The 25,515-nt window shown below is 41.6% G+C and overlaps 1 protein-coding gene across 1 annotated transcript in view; it reads right to left on the reverse strand.

Annotated features, from left to right (window-relative positions):
* dlgap1a (discs, large (Drosophila) homolog-associated protein 1a) overlaps positions 1-25,515 on the reverse strand; it is a 216,406-nt gene that overhangs the window by 82,083 nt on the left and 108,808 nt on the right. The window contains exon 4 of the mRNA XM_047368564.1: positions 11,444-11,658. Within this exon, the coding sequence (XP_047224520.1) occupies positions 11,444-11,658 (215 nt within the window). The remainder of the gene's footprint in view (positions 1-11,443; positions 11,659-25,515) is intronic.

The following is a 25,515-nucleotide window of genomic DNA, read 5'->3' on the forward strand; positions in this document are numbered from 1 at the left end:
AATGTGGCTCACTTCTGATTCTTGGGTCCCCCCTTTCAAGGTCCTGATACATGGACACTGTTCAGAAGCAGGCCCAGCAGGGTCTGTACTTCCTGCAGGAACTTTAGAAATACAAGCTGTCACAGGAGCCACTGGTCATATTCTACACAGGCATCATTGTCTGTACTGTCTTTTTTTATCGCAGTATGGTTTGGCTCTGCCACAAAACAGGACAGAATCACATCTGCAGAGAGGATTACCGGGGCTGACCTTCCATCCATCCAGGATCAGTAAACAGTGCACTAATATCTCTGCAGAAACCACACATTCTGGATACCATCTGTTAAGACATTTACCTTCGAGTTGGTGATACAGAGCACTATTCGCAAAAACAAGCCACCATAGAGAAAGGCAGTCTCTCTAATGGACACAATGAATACCAAAAGAAACACACATTTACACTACTCTAAACTGCCCTTTTTAAAATAATGGATGTACATACACACATACACATTTAAATGTGTATGTGTATATAAATAAAGAGAAATCCAAATCTCATCAATATTTATTATTATTGTTATTATTATGTTTAAATGTGTTTGTATACATATATACTCGTACTTGTACATGTCGTCTTCCACTTCATCGGGTCGCGGGGCAGCGGACTCAGTAGAGACAACCAGACGTCCCTCTACCCAAACACCTCCTCCAGCTCCTGCAGGGAGCAGCCCAATACGTTCCCGGGCCAGCCGAGAGACATAGTACCTCCAGCGGGTCCTGGGCCGTCCCCTGGGCCTCCTCCCGGTGGGACGTGCCTGTAACACCTCCCGAGGAAAGCGTCCAGGAGTCATCCGGTATAAATGCCTGAGTCACCTCAACTGGCTAATCTCGATGTGGAGGAGCAGCGGCTCTACATCGAGCTCCTCACCCTATTACTAAGGGAGTGCCCGGCCACCCTACGGAAGAAGCTCATTTCACCCGCTTGTATCCGGGATCTCGTTCTTTTGGTCATGACCCAAAGTTCATGGCCATAGGTGAGGGTAGGAACACAGACCGACCTGTAAATTGAGAGCTTTGCTTTTCGGCTCAGCTCTCTCTTCACCACAACGGACCAGCACAGCGTCCCCATTACTGCGGCAGCCGCACTAATCTGTCTGTTGGTTACCTGCTCCATTCTCCCCTCACTCGTGAACAAGACCCAAGTTAACTTGAACTCCTCCACTTGAGGCAGGAACTCTCCTCCAACCTGATGAGAACAAGCCACCCTATTCCGGTCGAGAACCATGACCTCTGACCTGGAGGAGCTGATCTTCATCCTAGCCGCTTCACACTCGACTGCGAACCGCCCCAGCGCATGCTGTAGGTCTTGGCTAGAGGGGGCCAGCAGGACCACGTCATGTGCAAAAAGAAGAGACGAAATCCACTAGTCCCCGAACCAGACGCCTCCGGCCCTTGGCTGCGCCTAGAAATCCTGTCCATAAAAGTTATGAACAGGACCGGGGACAAAGGGCAGCCCTGTTGGAGTCCAACATGCACAGGGAACAGGTCCGACTTAGTGCCAGCAATGCGGACCAAACTCCTATTCCGCTTGTACAGAGACTGGATGGCCCCAAATAAAGGGCACCCGACTTCTGGAGCACCCTCCACAGGGCACAACAAGGAACACAGTCGAATACCTTGTCCAGGTCCACAAAACACATGTGGACCAGTTGGGCAAACTCTCATGAACCCTCAAGTATCCTGCAGAGGGTGCAGAGCTGGTCCAGAAAGTTGTGCTATGCGGGTATCCCAGTATATCCCTAAGGAAAAGTGGTGAGTTGGAGGCTTTGTCCTTCGATTTCCACCTCAAAAAGACTCACGGTGTCTGGCGATTCTAAACCAGGTGAGCACACAGATCATGCCAGCTGATTAAAAATGATAAAAATGTAAAACAGAAGCAAACAAAACCAAAGAGCAGGCCTGATAGACAGCGAGCTGCACATGCTGGCACATTCTTGAAAATAAATTACCGACACTAAAAAAAGTAGAAAACAATACCAATAATTTATTTGCCAATTTATGTTGCTTGTACAAAAACTACAGGGGTTGGACAATGAAACGGAAACACCTGTCATTTTAGTGTGGGAGGTTTCATGGCTAAATTGGACCAGCCTGGTAGCCAGTCTTCATTGATTGCACATTGCACCAGTAAGATCAGAGTGTGAAGGTTCAATTAGCAAGGTAAGAGCACAGTTTTGCTCAAAATATTGAAATGCACACAACATTATGGGTGACATACCAGAGTTCAAAAGAGGACAAATTGTTGGTGCACGTCTTGCTGGCGCAACTGTGACCAAGACAGCAAGTCTTTGTAATGTATCAAGAGCCACTGTATCCAGGGTAATGTCAGCATACCACCAAGAAGGACGAACCACATCCAACAGGATTAACTGTGGACGCAAGAGGAAGCTGTCTGAAAGGGATGTTTGGGTGCTAACTCAGATTGTATCCAAAAAACATAAAACCATGGCTGCCCAAATCACGGCAGAATTAAATGTGCACCTCAACTCTCCTGTTTCCACCAGAACTGTCAGTCGGGAGCTCCACAGGGTCAATATACACGGCCGGGCTGCTATAGCCAAACCTTTGGTCACTCATGCCAATGCCAAACGCCAGTTTCAATGCTGCAAGGAGCACTAATCTTGGGCTGTGGACAATGTGAAACATGTATTGTTCTCTGATGAGTCCACCTTTACTGTTTTCCCCACATCCGGGAGAGTTACGGTGTGGAGAAGCCCCAAAGAAGCGTACCACCCAGACTGTTGCATGCCCAGAGTGAAGCATGGGGATGGATCAGTGATGGTTTGGGCTGCCACATCATGGCATTCCCTTGGCCCAATACCTGTGCTAGATGGGCGCGTCACTGCCAAGGACTACCGAACCATTCTTGAGGACCATGTGCATCCAATGGTTCAAACATTGTATCCTGAAGGCGGTGCCGTGTATCAGGATGACAATGCACCAATACACACAGCAAGACTGGTGAAAGATTGGTTTGATGAACATGAAAGTGAAGTTGAACATCTCCCATGGCCTGCACAGTCACCAGATCTAAATATTATTGAGCCACTTTGGGGTGTTTTGGAGGAGCGAGTCAGGAAACGTTTTCCTCCACCAGTATCACGTAGTGACCTGGCCACTATCCTGCAAGAAGAATGGCTTAAAATCCCTCTGACCACTGTGCAGGACTTGTGTATGTTGCTCCCAAGACAAATTGACGCTGTATTGGCCGCAAAAGGAGGCCCTACACCATACTAATAAATTATTGTGGTCTAAAACCAGGTGTTTCAGTTTCATTGTCCAACCCCTGTATATACAGTAGGTCTTTGAACATTACCATACTAGTTCGAGAGCTGGAACTCCTTAAAAAGCTTTGACATATCTTTCCGTATCTTTAGAAGAAGTATTGCCACAGTTTTGTAAGTGGATCGAGTGTAAATTAATGTAAAATTTTCCAAATCAGAGGTTATTCATAGTTCCAGTTGGCAATATGGAAACAGTGGGTTTTACTCTGCAGTCTTGAACTTATAGCTGTTTTTTTGTTTTTATTCTTGACCTCTCTCTTACAGTGATAGAGAGGACACTGTAAGAGAGTGACCTCTCTTACAAGACCGAAAGAGTGTTGAACAGCTCTTTGGTCAGCTGTTATGATGTTTTTTTAGATGCTTTAGAGAGAAAGTGGCATGCTATGGTAAGATATTTGTTATTTGGGTAAAACAAATCTAATAATATACATACTTACTGGCATTCAAATCTATTGCTTCTGTTTTAAAAAGCCTCTTCTTTGGAGAAATCAAAACCTTTCACATAAGGGTTGCTTGTAATGTTCCCACATCCTATGGAAGCCCTCATATGGTCATACATATGCAGTCATGTTCAATATGGGTTTCGTTGAGGCTCGTTTATCTGATTAAAAGAACCTTTGAAAATAACAACCTACAAGCAGTTATTAAACATGCTTTTCATTTATTCCACATATGTATTCGATACGTTTTTTTGGTCTGATGTAATATTCAAACCTTAATTGTGATAGAAAATCACAATGATTAACAGAAAATAACAGAAATACAGGCTTGAAGACATTAGCCTGTGTGTAATTAATCTATATGTAGGTGCATCAAAAAGAATATTGTTAAACTAATATTTTTTGTCACTCATTTCAGACAGTGAAATTCACATAGATTAATGACACAGAGTGAAATGTTTCAAGCTGGATTTCTTGTAATTTTGATGATTGTAGTTTACAGATAAAAACCCAAAAGTCAGTTTCTCAGAAAAATAGACTATTTGATGAGCTCAATAAAAATTATATTTTAAACAGAAATGTCAGGTTGCTACAAAGAGTATGTTCACTTCTGTCACAGTGGGGTTTTGGGGTGGCCTAAGCAAAAGGAAACCATAAAGAAACCCTGACTACAAGTAAACAAAAAAACACTGAAAGAACAAACTGAGAATGAAGCAGAGGACTAGAATAAAAGTAAACAATAACTCAAGCTGACCTAACAGGAAGAAGAACTGGAACACTAGAAACTAAACATAAAGAACTAAGCTAGACAGAACATAACAAAAACACAGAAAGGGAATAACAACGAGGAGAAACAGAAAACATAGATTAGAAAAACAAGAAGAGTGCAAGGTGAAAATATTCCAAACATAAATAAACACAGAGATACTAAAAGAGGAGCTAAAGAATCCAGGAGAACAAAGAACCATAATATAGAAACTAATCATAATAATAGAACCATAAGGAAAACTTAGTAAGGGAGGAAAACAACAAAACACCAGGAGGCAGTAGCGGGAGCAAAACAGACTAATAAACATAATAGACACGTCTAGACAAAATAAACCATCACAGAAACCAAAAGAAAAAGTCCAAAATGTCACTCCGTGACAACTTCTATGCACCCAATACTTGGTTGGGGCTCGTTTTGCATAAATTATTGCATTAATGCAGCATGGCATAGAGGCGGTCAGTCTGTGGTTCTGCTGAGGTGTAATGGAAGCCCAGATTGTTTGACAGCTGCCTTCATGTCATCCGCATTGTTGGGTCTGGTTTCTCTCATCTTCTTTTTGACAACACTCAATAGAGTCTCTATGGGGTTCAGGTCAGGCTAGGTTGCTGGTCAATCAAGTGCAGCAACACCATGGTCTTTGAACCAGGGTTTGGTAGTTTTCATAGTGTCAGCAAGTACCAAGTCCTGCTCGAAAATACAATCAGCAACTTCAAAAAGCTTGTCAGCAGAAGGAAGCATGAAGTGCTCTAAAATGTCCTGGTAGATGGCTGCTCTGACTTTCAAATTCTGAAAACTCAGTGGATCAACACCAACAGATGATATGGCGCCCCCAGTTCTCACTGATTCTGGAAACTTCACACTAGATTTCAAGCAACATGGATTCTATGTGGGTCCAGTTGTTTTTCTCCGTAGTCCAGGTATGATGCTTGAAGTGTGAGTGGCTTCAATCAGAATCACAATCAGCTTTATTGGCCAACTTTACTTGTGTGTATAAAACAAGAAATCTGACTTTGATTTCAAGTGCTCACAGCGTACAGACATTTATTATAAATATGTAAACTTCAGAAAAAATAAGATTAAGATAAAGGAACAGTATGTATATGTATGTGTACATACAGCCAATCTTTTGTAATTTATAAAGAAAAGAAAAAAGAAAAACAAGTTATAATTGTGCAAATAAACTTATTTTTTTTCACAGCAGAGTAGCTGACTACTCTGGCTGTAAGGTGCTTATTGTCTTCAGCCGGGGCCCCACCCTGGAGCCAGGCCTGGGGTCAAGACTTGTCGGAGAGCGCCTGGTGCCGGGTTGCTCCTCGCACGAACGAGTGAAGCGAGGCCATCCCCCACCTGCTGGGGGAACCGTGAGGGACCGGTACAAAGAGGACTGGGTGGCGGACGAAGGTGGAGACCTCACCGGCCCGATCCCCGGATGCTAAGGCTGGCTCTAGGGACATGGAATGTCACCTCACTGGGGGGGAAGGAGCCTGAGCTTGTGCGGCAGGTTGAGAGATAGAAATAGTCGGGCTCGCCTCCACGCACAGCATGGGCTCTGGAACCCATCTCCTCGAGAGGGGCTGGACTCTCTTCTACTCTGGAGTGGCCCAAGGGGAGAGGCGGCGGGCTGGGTGGGTTTGCTTGCTGCCCCCCAGCTCAGCCGTCTTGTGTTCGGGTTTACCCCAGTGGATGAGAGGGTTGCATCCCTGTGCCTTCGGGTCGGGGACAAGACTTTGACTGTCGTTTCGGCCTACGAGCCGAGTGGTAGTGCGGAGTACCTGGCCTTCTTGGGGTCCCTGTCGGGGGTGCTGCATAGTGCCCCTCCTGGGGACTCCATTATTCTGCTGGGGGACTTCAACACCCACGTGGGAAATGACAGTGACACCTGGACAGGCGTGATCGGGAGGAATGACCACCCCGATTTGAATCTGAGTGGTGCTTTGTTATTGGACTTCTGTGCTAGTCATGGGTTATCCATAATGAACACCATGTTCAAACATAGGGGTGACCATCAGTGCATTTGGCACCATGACACCCTAGGCAGGAGGTCAATGATCGACTTTGTTGTCGTATCATCAGACCTTTGGGCACATGTTTTGGACACTCGGGGTGAAGAGAGGGGCTGAGCTGTCCACTGATCACCACCTGGTGGTGAGTTGGATCCACTGGGGGAGGAGAAAGCCGGACAGACTTGGCAGGCCCAAGCGCATAGTGAGGGTCTGCTGGGAACGTCTGGCGGAGCCCTCGGCCAGGGATGGATTCAACTCCCACCTCCGGGAGAGCTTTGACCAGATTCCGGGGGATGTTGGAGACATAGAGTCCGAGTGGACCATGTTCTCCGCATCTATTGTCGATGCTACTGTCCGTAGCAGTGGCCGTAATGTCTGCGGTGCCTGTCACGGCGGCATTCCCCGAACCCGGTGGTGGACACCGGCAGTAAGGGACGCTGTCAAGCTGAAGAAGGAGTCCTATCGGCTGTGGTTGGCTTGTGGGACTCCTGAGGCGGCTGACGGGTACCGTGAGGCCAAGTGTGCTGCGGCCCGGGGTGTGGCAGAGGCAAAAACTTGGACCTGGGAGGAGTTCGGTGAGGCCATAGAGAAGGACTACCGGTTGTCCTGGAAGCAATTCTGGCAAACCGTCCGGCGACTCAGGAGGGTGAAGCAGTGCTTCGCCAACACCTACTGATATATATAACAAACAGAACACAGTTAAGCTCAATAATTTGACTGACATCTCACTCCACCAATTGCATGGAAATGAATGGCAGGGCTCATTCACAGAATTTAAAATTCTCCTTCTCACATATAAAGCCCTTAATGATCTAGCGCCATCATACATCTGATTGTCCCATATATTCCTAACAGAGCACTTCGTTCTCAGACTGCAGGTTTACAGGTATTTCCTAGAGTATCTAGAAGTAGAATGGGAGGCAGATCCTTTAGTTATCAGGCTCCTCTCCTGTGGAACCAGCTCCCAGTTTCAGTCCTTGAGGCAGACACCCTCCTCTACCTTTAAGGCTAGGCTTAAAACTTTCCTTTTTGAGAAAGGTAATAGAGTGGCTGAGCTATCTCTGTAGTTATGCTGCTACAGGCTTAGGCTGCTGGAGGACATAATGACCACTTTCACTCTCTCTGTTACATTCTCATACTACTCACCAATGTTGCTTTATTTACTGTTATTTCAGGTTTTAACTCTATGTTCTCTCTCTGTTTTTCTTCCCAGAAGCTACATCTTATACAGATGATAAACGTGGCCCTGTCTTTCAGTGTTTAACCCTGTCTCTCCAAGACATAGCTACTGGCTGAGCTTCTACTACTACTGTGACTAACTGTATGTGCTCTCTTTCATAATCTAGATTTGAAAACTAGCTCAGAGTTCATTTTGCTTTGCTTAGCTGCCATTCTAAAATGGGCAAACTCTAACACTCAGTAGTTTAATCTCACCTCTCCAACAACCCCACACCATTCCAAACCCTTTGTGAAGACCCTTGAGATGACATGTGTTGTGAATTGGCATTATATAAATAAAACTGAATTGAACTGATTTGAATTCCCCCAAATGAATTGGCCTTTTGAAATGAATGTGCTGAGGGACAGGGAGCCAATAGAACTTCTGAAGAACTGGGGTGATGTGGTCACGGGAGATGGTGTGGGTGAGCAGGTGAGCAGCAGAGTTTTTAATGTTCTGGACTTTGGATGATGAACCATGAACCAAGAATGATATGATTGATGGTGACGAAGGCTGTGGTGAGGTCTAAAAAAAGGGAAATGCTGAGATGACCAGAATCTAAGGAAAGGAGAAGATCATTGGTGACTTTGAGGAAAGCAGTTTCTGTGCTGTGACCTGAACGGAAGCTAGACTGAAGTGGTTCATACAAGTCATTGAAAGTAAGGTGGGTTTTGAGTTGATTGGCGACAGACAGAAAGGGGAAGTTGGAAATGGGGTGGAAGTTGCTCATATTGTGTTTAGTACAGACTGTTTGAGGACAGGGTTCATGGCAGCCAGTTTGAAAGGTTGGGGGACTGAACCAGTGCTAAGGGAGGAGTGGATGATGTCAGTGAAAAGTGGGGAAATGACAGAGAGACAGTTTTTTACAAACTTGCATGGGATTTGGTCCAAAGCACAAGTGGAGCTTCGAATGCCTGGAATGAGTTTGGACAACTGCACTGCGGTCACGGAAGAGAACTGAGATAAAGACCGAGTGCTGGAAAGTGGAGAATCACATCGGAAGGTTGAGACGATAGTAGTAGTAGTCAAATTACTGTAAATGGTGTCTATTTTATTTTGGAAAAATGACAGAAAGGCATAGCACTTATTTACTGTGAAGGAGTTGGAGATATTATCACTGGGTTTAAGGAGTTTATTTACTGTGGAGAAAAGAGCCTTGGGGTTAGATGAGCCAGGTGGTCTGAGATGCTGAGGCTGAAGCTAGACACCTGATGTATTGAGAGGCTGGAGCAGCAGACAAGATCCAGGGTGTGACCACGACAGTGAGTTGGGAAGTTAATATGTTGTGTGAAATTGAGACAGTGTAATAGATCCAGGAACTCAGTAGCAGGTTTGCAGTTTGTGTCGTCGATGTGGAAAATAAAATCACCTAAGAGAATGACTGAAGGTGAGATGGCACATGGATGTGCCATACAATTGGCACTGTCCTGGATTGAACCATCTGATATCAAGCAAGCACCACTGGTCAAACTCCTTTCTTTTGGTTACTCATCTTCAAATCTCTGTCTGCTTGTATTATGTCAAAGCCAAGTTAAGAGATATTTGAGTGAGGGATGTGCTCCTGCAGCCACAACTCGGTGAAAACCATGCCTCTCTGATAATGGGGCCTTGTCAACACTTCAAGCTCGTCCATCTTCTATGCGAAAGATCTCATGGTATGAATAAGTGAGAAGACAGTTTAAATGTCCACCTGCTCTCACCCTGTATTGTTTCTGCTACACGTGTTTTTTTAACACATCATGGAATTTAGGTCATACAGGGGTTGGACATTGAAACGGAAACACCTGGTTTTAGACCATAATAATTTATTAGTATGGTGTAGGGTCTTCTTTTGCGGCCAATACAGCGTCAATTCGTCTTAGGAATGACATATAAAAGTCTTGCACAGTGGTCAGAGGGATTTTAAGCCATTCTTCTTGCAGGATAGTGGCCAGGTCACTAGATGATACTGGTGGAGGAAAACGTTTCCTGACTCGCTCCACCAAAACACCCCAAGATGTAATATTTACATCTGGTGACTGTGCAGGCCATGGGAGCTGTTCAACTTCACTTTCATGTTCATCAAACCAATCTTTCACCAGTCTTGCTGTGTGTATTGGTGCATTGTCATCCTGATACACGGCACCGCCTTCAGGATACAATGTTGGAACCATTGGATGCACATGGTCCTCAAGAATGGTTCGGTAGTCCTTGGCAGTGACGCGCCCCTCTAGCACAAGTATTGGGCCAAGGGAATGCCATGATATGGCAGCCCAAACCATCACTCTGGGCATGCAACAATCTGGGTGGTACGCTTCTTTGGGGCTTCTCCACACCGTAACTCTCCCGGATGTGGGGAAAACAGTAAAGGTGGACTCATCAGAGAACAATACATGTTTCACATTGTCCACAGCGCAAGATTAGCGCTCCTTGCAGCATTGAAACCGGCGTTTGGCATTGGCATGAGTGACCAAAGGTTTGGCTATAGCAGCCCGGCCGTGTATATTGACCCTGTGGAGCTCCTGACGGACAGTTCTGGTGGAAACAGGAGAGTTGAGGTGCACATTTAATTCTGCCGTGATTTGGGCAGCTGTGGTTTTATGTTTTTTGGATACAATCCGGGTTAGCACCCGAACGACAGCTTCCTCTTGCGTCCACAGTTAATCCTGTTGGATGTGGTTTTCCTTCTTGGTGGTATGCTGACATTACCCTCTTGATACATCACAAAGACTTGCTTTCTTGGTCACAGATGCGCCAGCGAGACGTGCACCAACAATTTGTCCTCTTTTGAACTCTGGTATGTCACCCATAATGTTGTGTGCATTTCAAGATTTTGAGTAAAACTGTGCTCTTACCCTGTTAATTGAACCTTCACACTCTGCTCTTACTGATGCAATGTGCAATCAATGAAGACTGGCTACCAGGCTGGTCCAATTTAGCCATGAAACCTCCCACACTAAAATGAAAGGTGTTTCAGTTTCATTGTCCAACCCCTGTATTTTCAGTACCATTTTAGCTTTTGAAATGTTAAAAAGCTGCTCAAACTTGTAAACAATTGTCATTATGGTAACTCATAAGAGATGGAACAAAGCATCAAATAAATCTTTCGAGCAGCACAACATCCAAACCAGACTGAATATCATTCAAAAAAGTAATATTTTTCTTTAGAAAGTGAGGAAGAAAGATTTAATCATTCAAAAGCAAATTGTTTATAATTCAACAGAACGAGCGCAACAAGCAGTCACAGTGCATGATACTATTCTACAAAAAAATGATGTGCAAATAAACTTTTAGCGTTGACGGAAAGTGTTTTTTCAAATTTTTGGTTGTTATTTTTTCCTGACTTTTCACTTTATTCTATATACTCCTTCATTGCAGCTTTCAATTCACTTGCTAGTGGATTTGACAGCCTTCAGGAGTGCTGCAGGGCATCTCTGAAATTCTCTCTTGCTCTCCATTTGTAGAGTAGACTCTGTTACAATCTTTTAAGCCCTTAGATCCCACATACCTGATCAAATTTGTGGAAATGTTGCTTTGGTTAATTTTACCCTCATTCTTTATGTAGAGTGTCCTTGCATTCATTTAAATGGCACCAATATTTAAAATCTATTATATGTAGAAATGTTGTTCCAATTTATAGGAAAGAAAGTTCATCGTAAATGATCTATCAGGGCAAACAACAAAAATAAAGCAAACAAAATAAATCTTACTGTAGAGTGGTCATCTCTGTCAATGATGGTTGTGTGGCTTTAAGGTAGCTGGCCCGACGTGCCTGCATCTTTGGTGAAGGTTTGGGACTTCCATCAGAGTCTCCGCTGTCATCATCAGCCATGGCTTTGACATAGCTGCCACTCCTCATCCTCCGACAGGGGATGTCATCTTCTTTCCCCAGAGGAGAAAAACCACTCCACTCATCTTGAGGCACCTGATAGCAAGAAAGAAAATGCATAAAAGTGTTTTCAAGATGATGTTATCCTCTGCTCTCTGACTCCCAGCCACCAAACTGGCTAACTAAACTGTTCATTTTGTACATCAAAATGCAGGCAATCCTTTAGTATTAAGGGTAAAACAATTGAGAAAAATATCTAACATCTAAAAACCTGATCTAATCAAATTTTCCTTCATCCTTGATTCTCTCACAAACACTTCATTACACAGTGTTTGCACTGCAGGGAGATTGCTGGCTAATTAGCGTAGAACAGTATGTGCAGGGGTCCTTTTGAAATTTCTCTCTGGCTAATTCAAACATCTGCTTCAGCGAAGTTCATTTTGTTCTCTGTGACATATGCATACTTCTACATAAGCACTGCTTAGTATGTGGTGGAAAAATATGGACTCAAATGTAAGTGTACATTATGTTTGTGCCTCAAGGCTTTGCTTATTAAGTGGGACTGTTGTTTGGCAAACAAAAATTATAATGCAACAATAACATTTTAATAAAACATTTTTGTGTGTGTGTGTATATATATATATATATATATATATATATATATATATATATATATATATATATATATTGTCATCCTGATACATGGCACTGCCTTCAGGATACAATGTTTGAACCATTGGATGCACATGGTCCTCAAGAATGGTTCAGTAGTCCTTGGCAGTGATGCACCCATCTAGCACAAGTATTGGGCCAAGGGAATGCCATGATATGGCAGCCCAAACCATCACTGATCCACCCCCATGCTTCACTCTGGGCATGCAACAGTCTGGGTGGTACGCTTCTTTGGAGCTTCTCCACACCGTAACTCTCCCGGATGTGGGGAAAACAGTTAAGGTGGACTCATCAGAGAACAATACATGTTTCACATTGTCCACAGCCCAAGAATTGCGCTCCTTGCAGCATTGAAACCGACGTTTGGCATTGGCACGAGTGTCCAAAGGTTAGGCTATAGCAGCCCGGCCGTGTATATTGACCCTGTGGGGCTCCCGATGGACAGTTCTGGTGGAAACAGGAGAGTTGAGGTGCACATTTAATTCTGCCGTGATTTGGGCAGCCATGGTTTTATGTTTTTTGGATACAATCTGAGTTAGCACCCAAACATCCCTTTCAGACAGCTTCCTCTTGCGTCCACAGTTAATCCTGTTGGATGTGGTTCGTCCTTCTTGGTGGTATGCTGACATTACCCTGGATACCATGGCTCTTGATACATCACAAAGACTTGCTGTCTTGGTCACAGATGCGCCAGCAAGATGTGCACCAACAATTTGTCCTCTTTTGAACTCTGGTATGTCACCCATAATGTTGTGTGCATTTCAATATTTTGAGCAAAACTGTGCTCTTACCCTGCTAATTGAACCTTCACACTCTGCTCTTACTGGTGCAATGTGCAATCAATGAAGACTGGCTACCAGGCTGGTCCGATTTAGCCATGAAACCTCCCACACTAAAATGACAGGTGTTTCAGTTTCATTCTCCAACCCCTGTATAAGGTAACAGATAATTTATCTAGATTTCTGCTTCTCTTTTATGTTGTGTATGAGCAAAGACTTAACCTTTAACGATTTTTCTGATGGATTAGAGAAGAATGATTTGATTCATTGATAGAAAGGGTGAACAGATCTGTTGAGCTAAATATCTATCACTCTCCCTCTGCATGTGTGTGACGTCAAAGAGACACAAATGAGCAGTTTGGCTATAAAAAGAGAAAGGACCAGCTGCAGTATTATCAGCAGTGCCTCTCACCCACGCACTGGCTTTATATCCACAGTGGTTTGACACTCAGTCTACTGTATTGCTGAGAAACAGGGCTGCTGTTTATAGCTCTCTACAGCAATATATGAGATTCTGTTCATATTTTCTATATATGTTCCTCTGCATTTGTGGAAACAATTACCTGTACATAGGATGTTAACACTGAGTTGATTTGTAGTATGTTCTAACCATCAACTGTGGGATATAAGCAACAGAACACTGACGGTTCCCTTGACAACCCTGTTTTGATGGTCTAAAGTAGCAGCATTTAAAGTAAATGAAAACGCAGTCGAGAGCTCCACAGCTTAGATGCAGAAAATAATTTGTAGAAGACATAAAGAATATAGGACAGTGGGCACTGGTGTGTAGCTTGGAGGTAATAACTGCCACGATTTTGTTTATAATAGAGATCAATGTGAATTAAGAAAAATAATCTTTACTGTGACAGTTCTGATACAAATAGCAAAAATATTACAAGTACTAAAATACAATGACAGCTAAATGTCCTGCACTAGGCTTCTGTCAAGATCCCCATGTCCTCGGGGTAAAACAAGCCGATGCCACAGCTTTAGTAGAACAAAAGGTTCTTGTTCTTCTTTCAGTCACTCTTCCAGTCTCTCAATTTAATTTCTTGATGCCTCACTTTGTGTAAGTCTCAGAATATATCATTGCATAAATGTTAGTCAATAATATAAAGCAGAACAATGGAACACATAAAAAAATTAAAGTAGCACAGTCATTCCTGAAGACAGTCAGTCAGTCCATCTTTAGCAATAGCCAGTCATACTACAGCAACCAGTTCTGAAGCAACTAAGGCTTAGAGTTGATAAAACGAAGATTACATTTGGTTGGATTAGCAGGAACCATGAAAATATTTCTGACTGAATGACCTCATGATGAAGTACTAAGATTGTTAGTTTTGATCAGGGTTGGATTTGGAGAGATTGCGTGATTTAAAGTATTGTGTGTTTTGGATTTTTATAGCATGCTTTTTAAACATATAATGTTACATTAATATATTGTAGTGTGAAAAAGTATTTCTCCCTTACAGATTTCTTACATTTTTGCTCTTTTTGTCTCACTTAAAATTTTCAGCTCATTAACAAATCTTAATATTGGATAGAGGTAACCTTAATAAATGCAAACAGCAGCATTCATTAAGGGAAAACTTTCCAAACCAAACTGGCCCTCTGGGAAAAAATAATTGACCTCTAAACCTAATAATTAGTTGTGCCACCGTTAGCAGCAACAGCTGACATCAACAGTTATGTCAATGGCAATGACTCTCCATAACTTACCGTCATCTCCTTCCCAGCTTGCCGACCCGCTGAGACCAGACCCCTGCTGGATTCTGAGTCAGCCTGTACTTTCAATAAACTTGTTCAAATCTTTATTCCTGTCTCCGTGATGCTGCACTAGAGTCCCCTGGTTCTGATACATTATGAAGTGATCTCTATGTATTTGCAGTTTGTTTTGCTTCCTGGTTTATGCTTTAAGCATTTCCTTGTTATATTATTTATTTTCCTGTGGTCAGTATTGTTAGATGTTTTCATTAAATCACTGTTTTGTGTTTAAGCATCCTAGTTTCCTGTTCATTGTGTTACTGAATTTATTCTCTTAGATCTTGATATGTCTTTCCCTCATGCCTTGTAGTTTTTTGATATCTCTGTTCAGCTCTATTCAGGTTTATTTGTTTTGCACTCTCAGCCACAACCATCGTGTAATCAGTAGATTCGGCTAACCTGTGCCACCTCCTTTATAAACTGTCCATTAGTTATTGTTCCTTGACGGATTCTCTGTCCTGTTTCTGTTTAGTGTTCCTTGCTATTTGTTTTTGTTCCTATTTTTGCCAGGCTATGGTTATGGCTGTTGTCATGTGAGTTTTTCCTTGTGATCTTTAAGTTTGCTTTCAGATTTGTTTTTATTTTTTCAACTCACCATGCTGCTCCTACCTGCCTGTCTGCATTTGGGACCTACATCAACTACTTCCTGACAGTTTTAAGTTCAGGTCAGAACAGGACCCACACTGTTCGGAAAGTTCCACCTTTGTCTCTTCAGTCCAAAGAATATTTTTCCCAAAGTCTTGAGGATCATTAAAGTTTTTTGGTAAACCTGAGACGGGCCTTTATGATGTTTTTTGTCAGCTGTAGTTCTGGCATTGGAACTCTATCACAGAGGCCATTTTTGCCCAGTCTATCTTTCTTATTGTTGGATCTTGAGCACTGTCCTTAAGTGGAGCAACATGTCTGCAGTTGTTTACATGTTGTTCTGTGATCTCCTGGTTGAATCGTCAGTAAGTTCTTGGAGTAATGGTGGTTGACCAACCAGTCCTGGGAAAATTCACCACTGCTGCATGTTTTCTCCAGCTATGGATTATGGCTCTCACATTGGTTTACTGGCAAGAAATGGCTCAGATGTCGATGAGTTTGTTTTTCTACTGTTGTTGAATTTGTGTACATCATGTATTGTTTTTTCAAATCTTTCAACTATAAAATATATTATATATTAATTATTTATATCTTCAGACTGGATAATAATAATCAGGGCTGGGTTTGACTTGTGAAATTGAGCTTAGGTTTCTGAAAAATGTAGTTCAATCAGAGAAAAACTACAATTTAAAAAGGGGGACAATTTCTTTTTTCACAGGTCGGTTTGGATAGCCTTTTTCCCTTAATGAATACAATCATCATTTGAAAACTGCTTTTGGTATTTATTCAGGTTATCGTTATCTACTTTAAAAATTTGTTTAATGACTCTGCTGGTGTGAAAGAAACAATTAATAATTTATTTTGTCTATACCTCACACAAGTGAGGTATGGACAGAATAAAGTCTTCAGAGTTATTAAAACACCACTAACTACCGTCCCATTAGACACTAAATGATTCTGAAATTTATTTGTGTATTTTATAACACTAAATGCAGGATGGTACCGTTAAGAGCAGTATTACTCAGCACAACAAAAAGCTGTTAAGATAGAAGTTGTGAAAAAAAGACAAGATAACTGATAGAGAGGCAAGAAGAGATTCCTTCTAAACTAGAAATGAGCTCTACAAACAATAAACAATGTTGTTCTTCGTGAGGAAATGTCATTATCTAGCATTTAGAGAGTAAGGCTACTATTGGCTCTGCACTTACTTCTCTTTTCAATTCAAAAGAAGGGAAGAGGAGGAAGAGGAGAAGGAAGAGGATGGCTCTTCAAACCAAGAGGAAGTAAAGGAGGTGGGTTGGTGGGTGGAAGGATGCTGGGTGGATAAAAAGCTTGAGGGTGAGTTGGGTAAGTGTAGGAAAAGCAGAGGGATAAGGACTAGTAGAACCATGTACCAATGTACCTTCCGGTGTTGTGGACACACTATAACTTTACTCTAAAAAGCTTAGAGATTGTTTTCATTTAAATCCATTGAAACAGAAGTATAATTAAAGTTTTAGCCCACTTAATTATTAATGTTATTAGACAATTTAAGCAAAAAAAAGCATTTCAGAGATGTTAGTAAAATGAAACATGAAAATCTAATTTTGTTTAGCTCTTCCACGTAAGATAAGAACAGACAGGTTTTGTATTATAACTTTATATTTTGATGCTTGGCACACAGCTGGCTGAACAGCTTTTATTTATTTTAGGAAAAATGTGTAACTATCATTAGACTGGACATTCATTCTGAACATTCATCTGACATTACTTACATTATTTTGTCACAAAATGTGTTTTCTGCTAAATGTTAGAGTTTTGGTTAGTTCTGCCATTGCAGTTACAGGGGTTGTACAATGAAACTGTGATGGTTTGGGCTGCTATATCCTGGCATTCCCTTGGCCCAATACTTGTGCTAGATGGGCACATCACTGCCAAGGACTACCGAACCATTCTTGAGGACCATGTGCATCCAATGGTTCAAACATTGTATCCTGAAGGCGGTGCCGTGTATCAGGATGACAATGCACCAATTCACACAGCAAGACTGGTGAAAGATTGGTTTGATGAACATGAAAGTGAAGTTGAACATCTCCCATGGCCTGCACAGTCACCAGATCTAAATATTATTGAGCCACTTTGGGGTGTTTTGGAGGAGCGAGTCAGGAAACGTTTTCCTCCACCAGTATCACGTAGTGACCTGGCCACTATCCTGCAAGAAGAATAGCTTAAAATCCCTCTGACCACTGTGCAGGACTTGTATATGTCATTCCCAAGACGAATTGACGCTGTATTGGCCGCAAAAGGAGGCCCTACACCATACTAATAAATTATTGTGGTCTAAAACCAGGTGTTTCAGTTTCATTGTCCAACCCCTGTACATCTCAATCAACTAAAAACCTATTTACCATAAATAATGGCATACCTAAAGTAGCACAAAAATGTAAAGTGGAAGAAAAATGATACTTAGATTCTGAGATTTTTTACAATACAAATCTGTAAAATATGGTGTTCATATATGTTTATAATCATTTAATCAGATATAAATATGCACTGCAACCACCCAGTGCAACCAAGTGCCCCCAAAAGGCCATTAGATATTAAACAGAGCCTGACTGAGCCTAATCTAATTTCACTGTATAAGCACTGTATAAGCATCTGCTGTGTAAAGCACTTCAGTTGAGAGAAAACAAGTTGTGGAGAGGTTTAAAGAAGAGTCATATTCAAAAACACTATCCCAAGCTTTGAACATCTCACAGAGCTCTGTTCAATCTGTTATCTTAACAGTGAAAGATCAGAATCAGAATCAGCTTTATTGCCAAGTTTGTACAGACAAACAAGGAATTTGACTCCACTACACTTTGCAGCTGTGGCTGTAAGGAAGAGTATTTGTAGTGAGGGAAGGCTAGGTGAATTAGACTCTAATTTATAACTGCTTTCAGTGTCCATTATGACTAGAAATTAATATAAGTTTAGCCAGTTTACTAATTTGAGATTTCTCTTTTATTAATGTGTAATCTCTGTTTTTAGTCACTCCGTTGAGCTTCAACACTGCTACAATCAGTAGGGAGTTGTTTGCTCAAAGACGTGAAGTTGAACAATGGATTTTATTTAAATACAATTAAATAATAGTATAATATATCTGCTGTACAACTGTCAGTTTACACATGTGAACACTGGTGAACTCCTAAATATTTACTCTGAACCTCATACCTTAGTGGAATTACATTACAGACAGAAATATATGCTAATGAATCCGGAGAATAATTTCCAGTGCAAAAACGTTCAGCTAGATCCATTCAATATGCATTATAAATTACCTGTATCCTACATCTCCATAGTTTTGTAGATTTTATTACTAAAAAACGTAACATATGACTATTTAAAAAAATTTTTAAGAATGGCTAAAGCTTGTTTGCGATTTGATGAATTTAAAATAGAAAAAAGTGCTTTATATTGCCAGTTTTAGTGTGTCCCCAGCCTGAGTCAGTGATGTCCAGTCATGCAACTTCAGAGCTATATAAAATGGTACATTCCATTTCAATCAAAGCCAATTTACTTTTTATATCTGAGCTGAATTTGAGAGAACAGCTCATGAAATATTTTATATAATCCCAGTCATAAGGTCACAGTTCAGATTTTTTTAATTTGTTTTCCCAATAAACAGGTATCAACCCAGGGTTGACAAGCAGCAGAAGACCCAACAAAAAATTAAAGAACCCTTAAAGATGGCCTCTTCTGCTTACACAGGTAGGTACAATTTTTTGACATGGTAAAAAAAATGCAAACACTGTGTTTAAAGACAAGCAAACATAAGAAGAAGCATGTTAACATTTAAGAAGAACCAGTGACCGTTCAGCCAAGCCATAGTGCTCTGGTAACCCGACTGAATGATTTATATGTGAGTAATAAATTCATGAGGGCTCCTTGAAAACTGTCCTGTGTGATGAAGCGGTTTAAAGGTGCGGGCTGAGAGCTGTCAAGACTCACACACCTGTTTAATTCGAGGATATAATGAGATAAAGAAAGGATTAGGATCTTGGAACTCCAGGCAACCACTGAAACATCAAAGTGGAAATGCAAACAGACACTTTACATGTCGGTTGGCCAGAATGCAAGCAGTACTGGCCACTCAGATGATGCAGGACATATGGGTGGAGGAGCCCACCTGAGCTTTGTGGCAATAGAATACCAGTGGTTTCAGGGCTTGTCCTACTCAGGTCACCAGGCCATTGTCCTGCGGGTTTTAAATCTATCCCTGTTCAAATACAGCTGAATTTCTGGCAGAATCACCTCTTTAGTATGTCATGAAGTTCTGCTGAGGCCTGTTAATGAGCCGTTGATTTGATTTAGGTGTGTTGAGCCAGGGTAACATCTAAAACATCCAGGACAATGGCTCTTAAAGAGTTGGACACTCTACGTCTAGGTGGAGGTTGGGCCAGGAAGGAAGCGATGCCACCAGCAGCAGACAGAGAGGTACCCGTTTAAACAAACATGCTAAAACTGGTTTGAAGAAGTTTGACTGGACCCAATTAGCAAGCTTGGTCCAGTTGCAAAGTAAAAGGTGAAACAAGGCTTAGTATGAGGAATTCAGCTTGACTGAGGCTGATGTCAAAATGTACAGCTTTGAGCAAAGAGTTGGTGCTGAGATAGAACCAGTTTTCGCAGTTCTTGAACAAGGATTTTGGTTAAATTGATGCAAGGCCAATACCAAGAATTTTAACATTGGAATGAATTTGGTGTAAAAAGAAAATCCCCTGACTACCCCAACAGCAATTCAACACGTGGCTTTGCTGAAACAAAAGAATTTACCAGATTTAACACAACCGATGGTATGTTGAACTGCAGAGTTGAACAGGTGTACAAGTGTTGGACAGGACTGATGTATGGGATCTTAAGGATTTACTGAAAAAGAAAATTAAATGTAAACATACAGATACTGGCTAATTTGGGTAAATGAATACAGTTTACCTGAACAGAATAAATCTATTAACTAATCTCACCTAAGAAAGGCATCAATGTGTCTTGATTTCCATTGGTTGGACTTATTTAATAAATTAAAAACCTTCATTCAAGGCACCAGGCTGACCAGAGCTGTTTTGGATCTTATGAATACTTCATCCTCAGAAAGTGAGACAACAATGGAAGTAACTGCAGAAGCTAATCTGTGTTTGGACTGCTTTGATCCTGCGGAGCTTCCTGAGTTATCAGAAATATTAGCTTCATCTAAACCTTCAACTTGTATGTTAGACCCAATCCCAACCAAATTATTTAAGGAAGTGTTCCCTCTGATTACCAGCCCCACTTTAGATATGATTAATTTATCCTTAGTAAATGGATATGTACCACAAGCTTTTAAGGTAGCTGTAATTAAACATTTGCTTAAGAAACCTTCGCTTGATCGAGATGACTTCATAAATTACAGACCTATATCCAGTCTTCCATTCTTATCTAAACTTCTTGAGAAAATAGTTGCTAATCAAATGTGTGAGCATTTACACAGCAATGACCTGTTTGAAGAGTTTCAGTCAGGTTTCAGAGCTCATCATAGCACTGAAACAGCTCTGCTGAAAGTCACTAATGATATTCTTATGGCCTCAGATAATGGACTTGTGTCTGTACTTGTCCTGTTAGATCTCAGTGCTGCATTTGATACAGTCGATCACAATATTCTCTTAGAAAGGCTAAAATATGCTGTAGGGATCAGGGGAACAGCGCTAGGCTGGTTTAAATCTTATTTGTCTGACAGATTCCAGTTTGTTCATGTAAATTATAAATCATCTTCAAACTCCAGGGTTAATTGTGGAGTACCACAGGGTTCAGTACTTGGGCCAATTCTCTTTACTATATATATGCTTCCAATAGGTAAAATTATCAGGCGGCATAGAATAAATTTTCACTGTTACGCTGATGATATTCAGCTTTACTTATCCATAAATCCTGATGAACCCAACCAGTTAGATAGACTACAAGCATGTCTTGAAGATATAAAAACTTGGATGACTTTAAGTTTTCTGCTTCTAAATTCAGACAAGACAGAAGTTGTCGTCTTTGGACCGTAGTCTTTAAAAAAGAAACTGCTTAGTCAATGACTTAACCTGGATGGCATTACATTGACCTCCAATAATAAAGTAAAAAACCTTGGTGTTATTTTTGACAGGACATGTCATTTAAATCCCATATTAAACAAGTTTCTAGGATTTCCTTCTTTCATCTCCGGAACATTGCCAAAATTAGAAATATCCTATCCAGGAGTGACGCCGAAAAACTAGTCCATGCATTTGTTTATTTGTTACTTCAAGGCTGGACTATTGTAATCCTTTACTATCAGGATATCCACAAAATGCAATTAAAAGCCTTAAGCTGATTCAAAGTGCTGCAGCAAGAGTTCTGATGAAAATTAAAAAGAGAGATCATATTTCCCTACTTTAGCTTCCCTTCATTGGCTCCCTGTTAAATCCAGAATAGATTTTTTTAAAATCCTCCTCCTCACATATAAAGCCCTTAATGATCTAGCTCCATCATACTGTACAGACCAAAAGTTTGGACACACCTTCTCATTCAAAGAGTTGTCTTTATTTTCATGACTATGAATATTGTAGCTTCACACTCAAGGCATCAAAACCACGAATTAACATACGTGGAATTATATACTGAACACAAAAGTGTGAAACAACTGAAAATATCTTACATTCCAGGTTCTTCAAAGTAGCCACCTTTTGCTTTGATTACTGCTCCGCACACTCTTGGCATTCTATTGATGAGCTTCAAGAGGTAGTCACCTGAAATGGTTTTCCAACAGTCTTGAAGGAGTTCCCAGCAATGCTTAGAACTTGTTGGCCCTTTTGCCTTCACTCTGCGGTCCAGCTCACCCCAAACCATCTCGATTGGGTTCAGGTCCGGTGACTGTGGAGGCCAGGTCATCTGGCGCAGCACCCCATCACTCTCCTTCTTGGTCAAATAGCCCTTACACAGCCTGGAGGTGTGTTTGGGGTCATTGTCCTGTTGAAAAATAAATGATGGTCCAACTAAACGCAAACCAGATGGAATAGCATGTTGCTGCAAGATGCTGTGGTAGCCATGCTGGTTCAGTATGCCTTCAATTTTGAATAAATCCCCAACAGTGTCACCAGCAAAGCAACCCCACACCATCACACCTCCTCCTCCGTGCTTCACGGTTGGAACCAGGCATGTAGAGTCCATCCGTTCACCTCTTCTGCGCCGCACAAAGACACGGTGGAACCAAAGATCTCAAACTTGGACTCATCAGACCAAAGCACAGATTTCCAATGGTCTAATGTCCATTCCTCTTGAAGCTTATCAACAGAATGCCAAGAGTGTGTGGAGCAGTAATCAAAGCAAAAGGTGGCTACATTGAAGAACCTAGAATATAAGACATATTTTCAGGTGTTTCACACATTTTTGTTCAGTATATAATCCCACATGTGTTAATTCATAGTTTTGATGCCTTCAGTGTGAAGCTACAATATTCATAGTCATGAAAATAAAGACAACTCTTTGAATGAGAAGGTGTGTCCAAACTTTTGGTCTGTACTGTACATCAGAGATCTGATCCATATATTCCTAACAGAGCACTTCGTTCTCAGACTGCAGGTTTACTGGTGGTTCCTAGTCTCTAGAAGTAGAATGGGAGGTAGATCCTTTAGTTATCAGGCTCCTCTCCTGTGGAACCGGCTCCCAGTTTTAGTCCGTGAGGCAGACACCCTGTCTACTTTTAAGGCTAGGCTTAAAACTTTCCTTTTTGATAAAGCTTATAGTTAGAGTGGCTTAGGTTATCCTGAGCTATCCCTGTAGTTATGCTGCTATAGGCTTAGACTGCTGGAGGACATAATGACCACTTTCACCCTCTTCGCTACATTCTCACACTACTCTCCAATTTTGCATTATCTGCTGGTATTTCAGCTTTTAACTTTATGTTCTCTCTCTTTTCTCTTCCTAGAAGCTACACCTGGCCTGACTCTGTGTCTACCTGTGACACCTTTCTGGAGAGGGGCATTGTCCAAGCTTCTGCTGGCAACAACTCACCCTCTACCGATGATCCACATGGCCCTGTCTTTTAGTGTTTAACCCTTTCTCTCTCCTAGACATGGCAATTGACTGAGCTTCTACTGTGACTAACTCTATGTGCTCTCTTTCACACTCTAACCTTGAAAACTGGCTCAGAGTTTATCTGTTCTTTCTTTCTAGGTGAAACGACTAAAGGAGCTACATCCATTAACATTTACTTTTCCTTCCCATAGAATTTTCTCCTGGATCAGTGCTTCTTTGTTCTCTTTGTGTCTCTGCTCTGTTCTCTCAAACCCCCAGTCGGTCGTGGCAGATGGCCGCTCACACTGAGCCAGGTTCTGCTGGAGGTTTCTTCCTGTTAAAAGGGAGTTTTTCCTCTCCACTGTCGCTACATGCATGCTCAGTATGAGGGATTGCTGCAAAGTCAACGCCAGGGACTCTTCCACTGTCTCTACATGCTCATCCAGGAGGAGTGAATGCTACAAATTTTTGGAATTTCATGTTCCAACCAACGTTCTCATTAGTACATATTATATAGTAAAAGGAGACATTTTTTACCAATTCATCACATTTCAAAAACAAAGGTACCAGTGGTAGGCAGATGTTTGCTTTGAATCATATTGCAAGATGACACCACAGATGGCTGCCACTGTAGTATTATGTGTATTTTTGCATTATTTCCAGCTGCTTTACTGCTGTCACTTTTACAAGAGAGCAACTCCTAGGGAGTCTGCCCTGGGCCGTTTCTCCCATTTCTTTATCGAACCAGAGAGTTTTTTGGAGATCCTGGTTTGAAGCGTGGCAGCGTTGTTAGATCTACCAAAGACCCAGGTCAGGTAAACTGGCACTAACCAGTCTGTATGTCCTCAGAGGTTCCTGCATCTACCGCTGGTGGTTTCCTTTTGAAACTTGTCAGTTGTGTCCGGTTGAAATTTCGGGTCTTCTGAACTACACGTTATAATGGAAAGGCTCTTCTGACTGATAAAGAGCCCATTTAACGCAATTTAATGGCAATCTTTTTTTAGCAAGGGTGGTGCTTAGGTCTGGGTGTATTCTCAAGGTGGTGCCCTGATACTTTACTTTGTGCTGCCTGGACTATTTCAAACTTGGCATCCTTCTCCTGGTACTGATTAAAAGTAAGACTAAAGGGACACAAGGGGCATCCTGCTGGGGCTTAGGGTCCAGGTGCGCGATGTGGCACTCCAGTTCTGAGGGAGACAGGAACTCTTATAAACTTGGTTGTGGCAGATGGCCGCTCACACTGAGCCTGGTTCTGCTGGAGGTTTCTTCCTGTTAAAAGGGAGTTTTTCCTCTCCACTGTCGCTACATGCATGCTCAGTATGAGGGATTGCTGCAAAGTCAACGCCAGTGACTGTCCACTGTCTCTACATGCTCATCCAGGAGGAGGGAATGCTGCAAGTCACTGACTGGATGCAATCTGCTGGGTTTCCTTAGACAGAAAAACTTTTTCTTCAATTTGAATAAATAACTGAATCTAACTGCACTCTTCAATGATTAGGGTTAATTGGAATGTATGTTTTTGTGAAGTGCCTTGAGACGACATGTGTTGTGAATTGGCGCTATATAAATACACTGAATCGAAATTGAATTGAATCTCCGTAAGTTCAGTAATGAGTGTAAAATAGATCAATGTGAGATGTTAGAGCCATACAACTTGCTAAATTATTTGAATTCTAAACGATTAATACTCTTGTGGCGTGACTTCATTTTACTTTGTTTAAATAACACCATAACAACAAAAGTCAGCTCAGAGACTTTACCCAAAAACAATTATGCCTAATTCAATCCAGTTAAGGTAATATCAGTCACAACCCCATCATATTCCTTCCTAATTTAATACAACTGAAATACAATCTTAAAAAGCGCATTGGAGTGAATTAGTAAATCTGTGTACCTAAGAAAACCAGCTTATTGCAATAAATCTTGATCTTGCTGCAATCCCTCATTCTAAGCAAGCACCATATAACAGTGGAGGGAGAATCTCTATTTTGCTCTGACTTGAAAAACCGCTACAACATTTAGGATTTTATCAGATATATACCCACTTCTTAAAACAAAATAATGTTCAAAACTATTAACAAGATTTATTTCACCTGCATAGCAGGTGTGTAAAACCATCTTAAAA

This window comes from Girardinichthys multiradiatus, chromosome 6 (genome assembly GCF_021462225.1).
Source record: "Girardinichthys multiradiatus isolate DD_20200921_A chromosome 6, DD_fGirMul_XY1, whole genome shotgun sequence".
Taxonomy (NCBI): Eukaryota; Metazoa; Chordata; class Actinopteri; order Cyprinodontiformes; family Goodeidae; genus Girardinichthys; species Girardinichthys multiradiatus.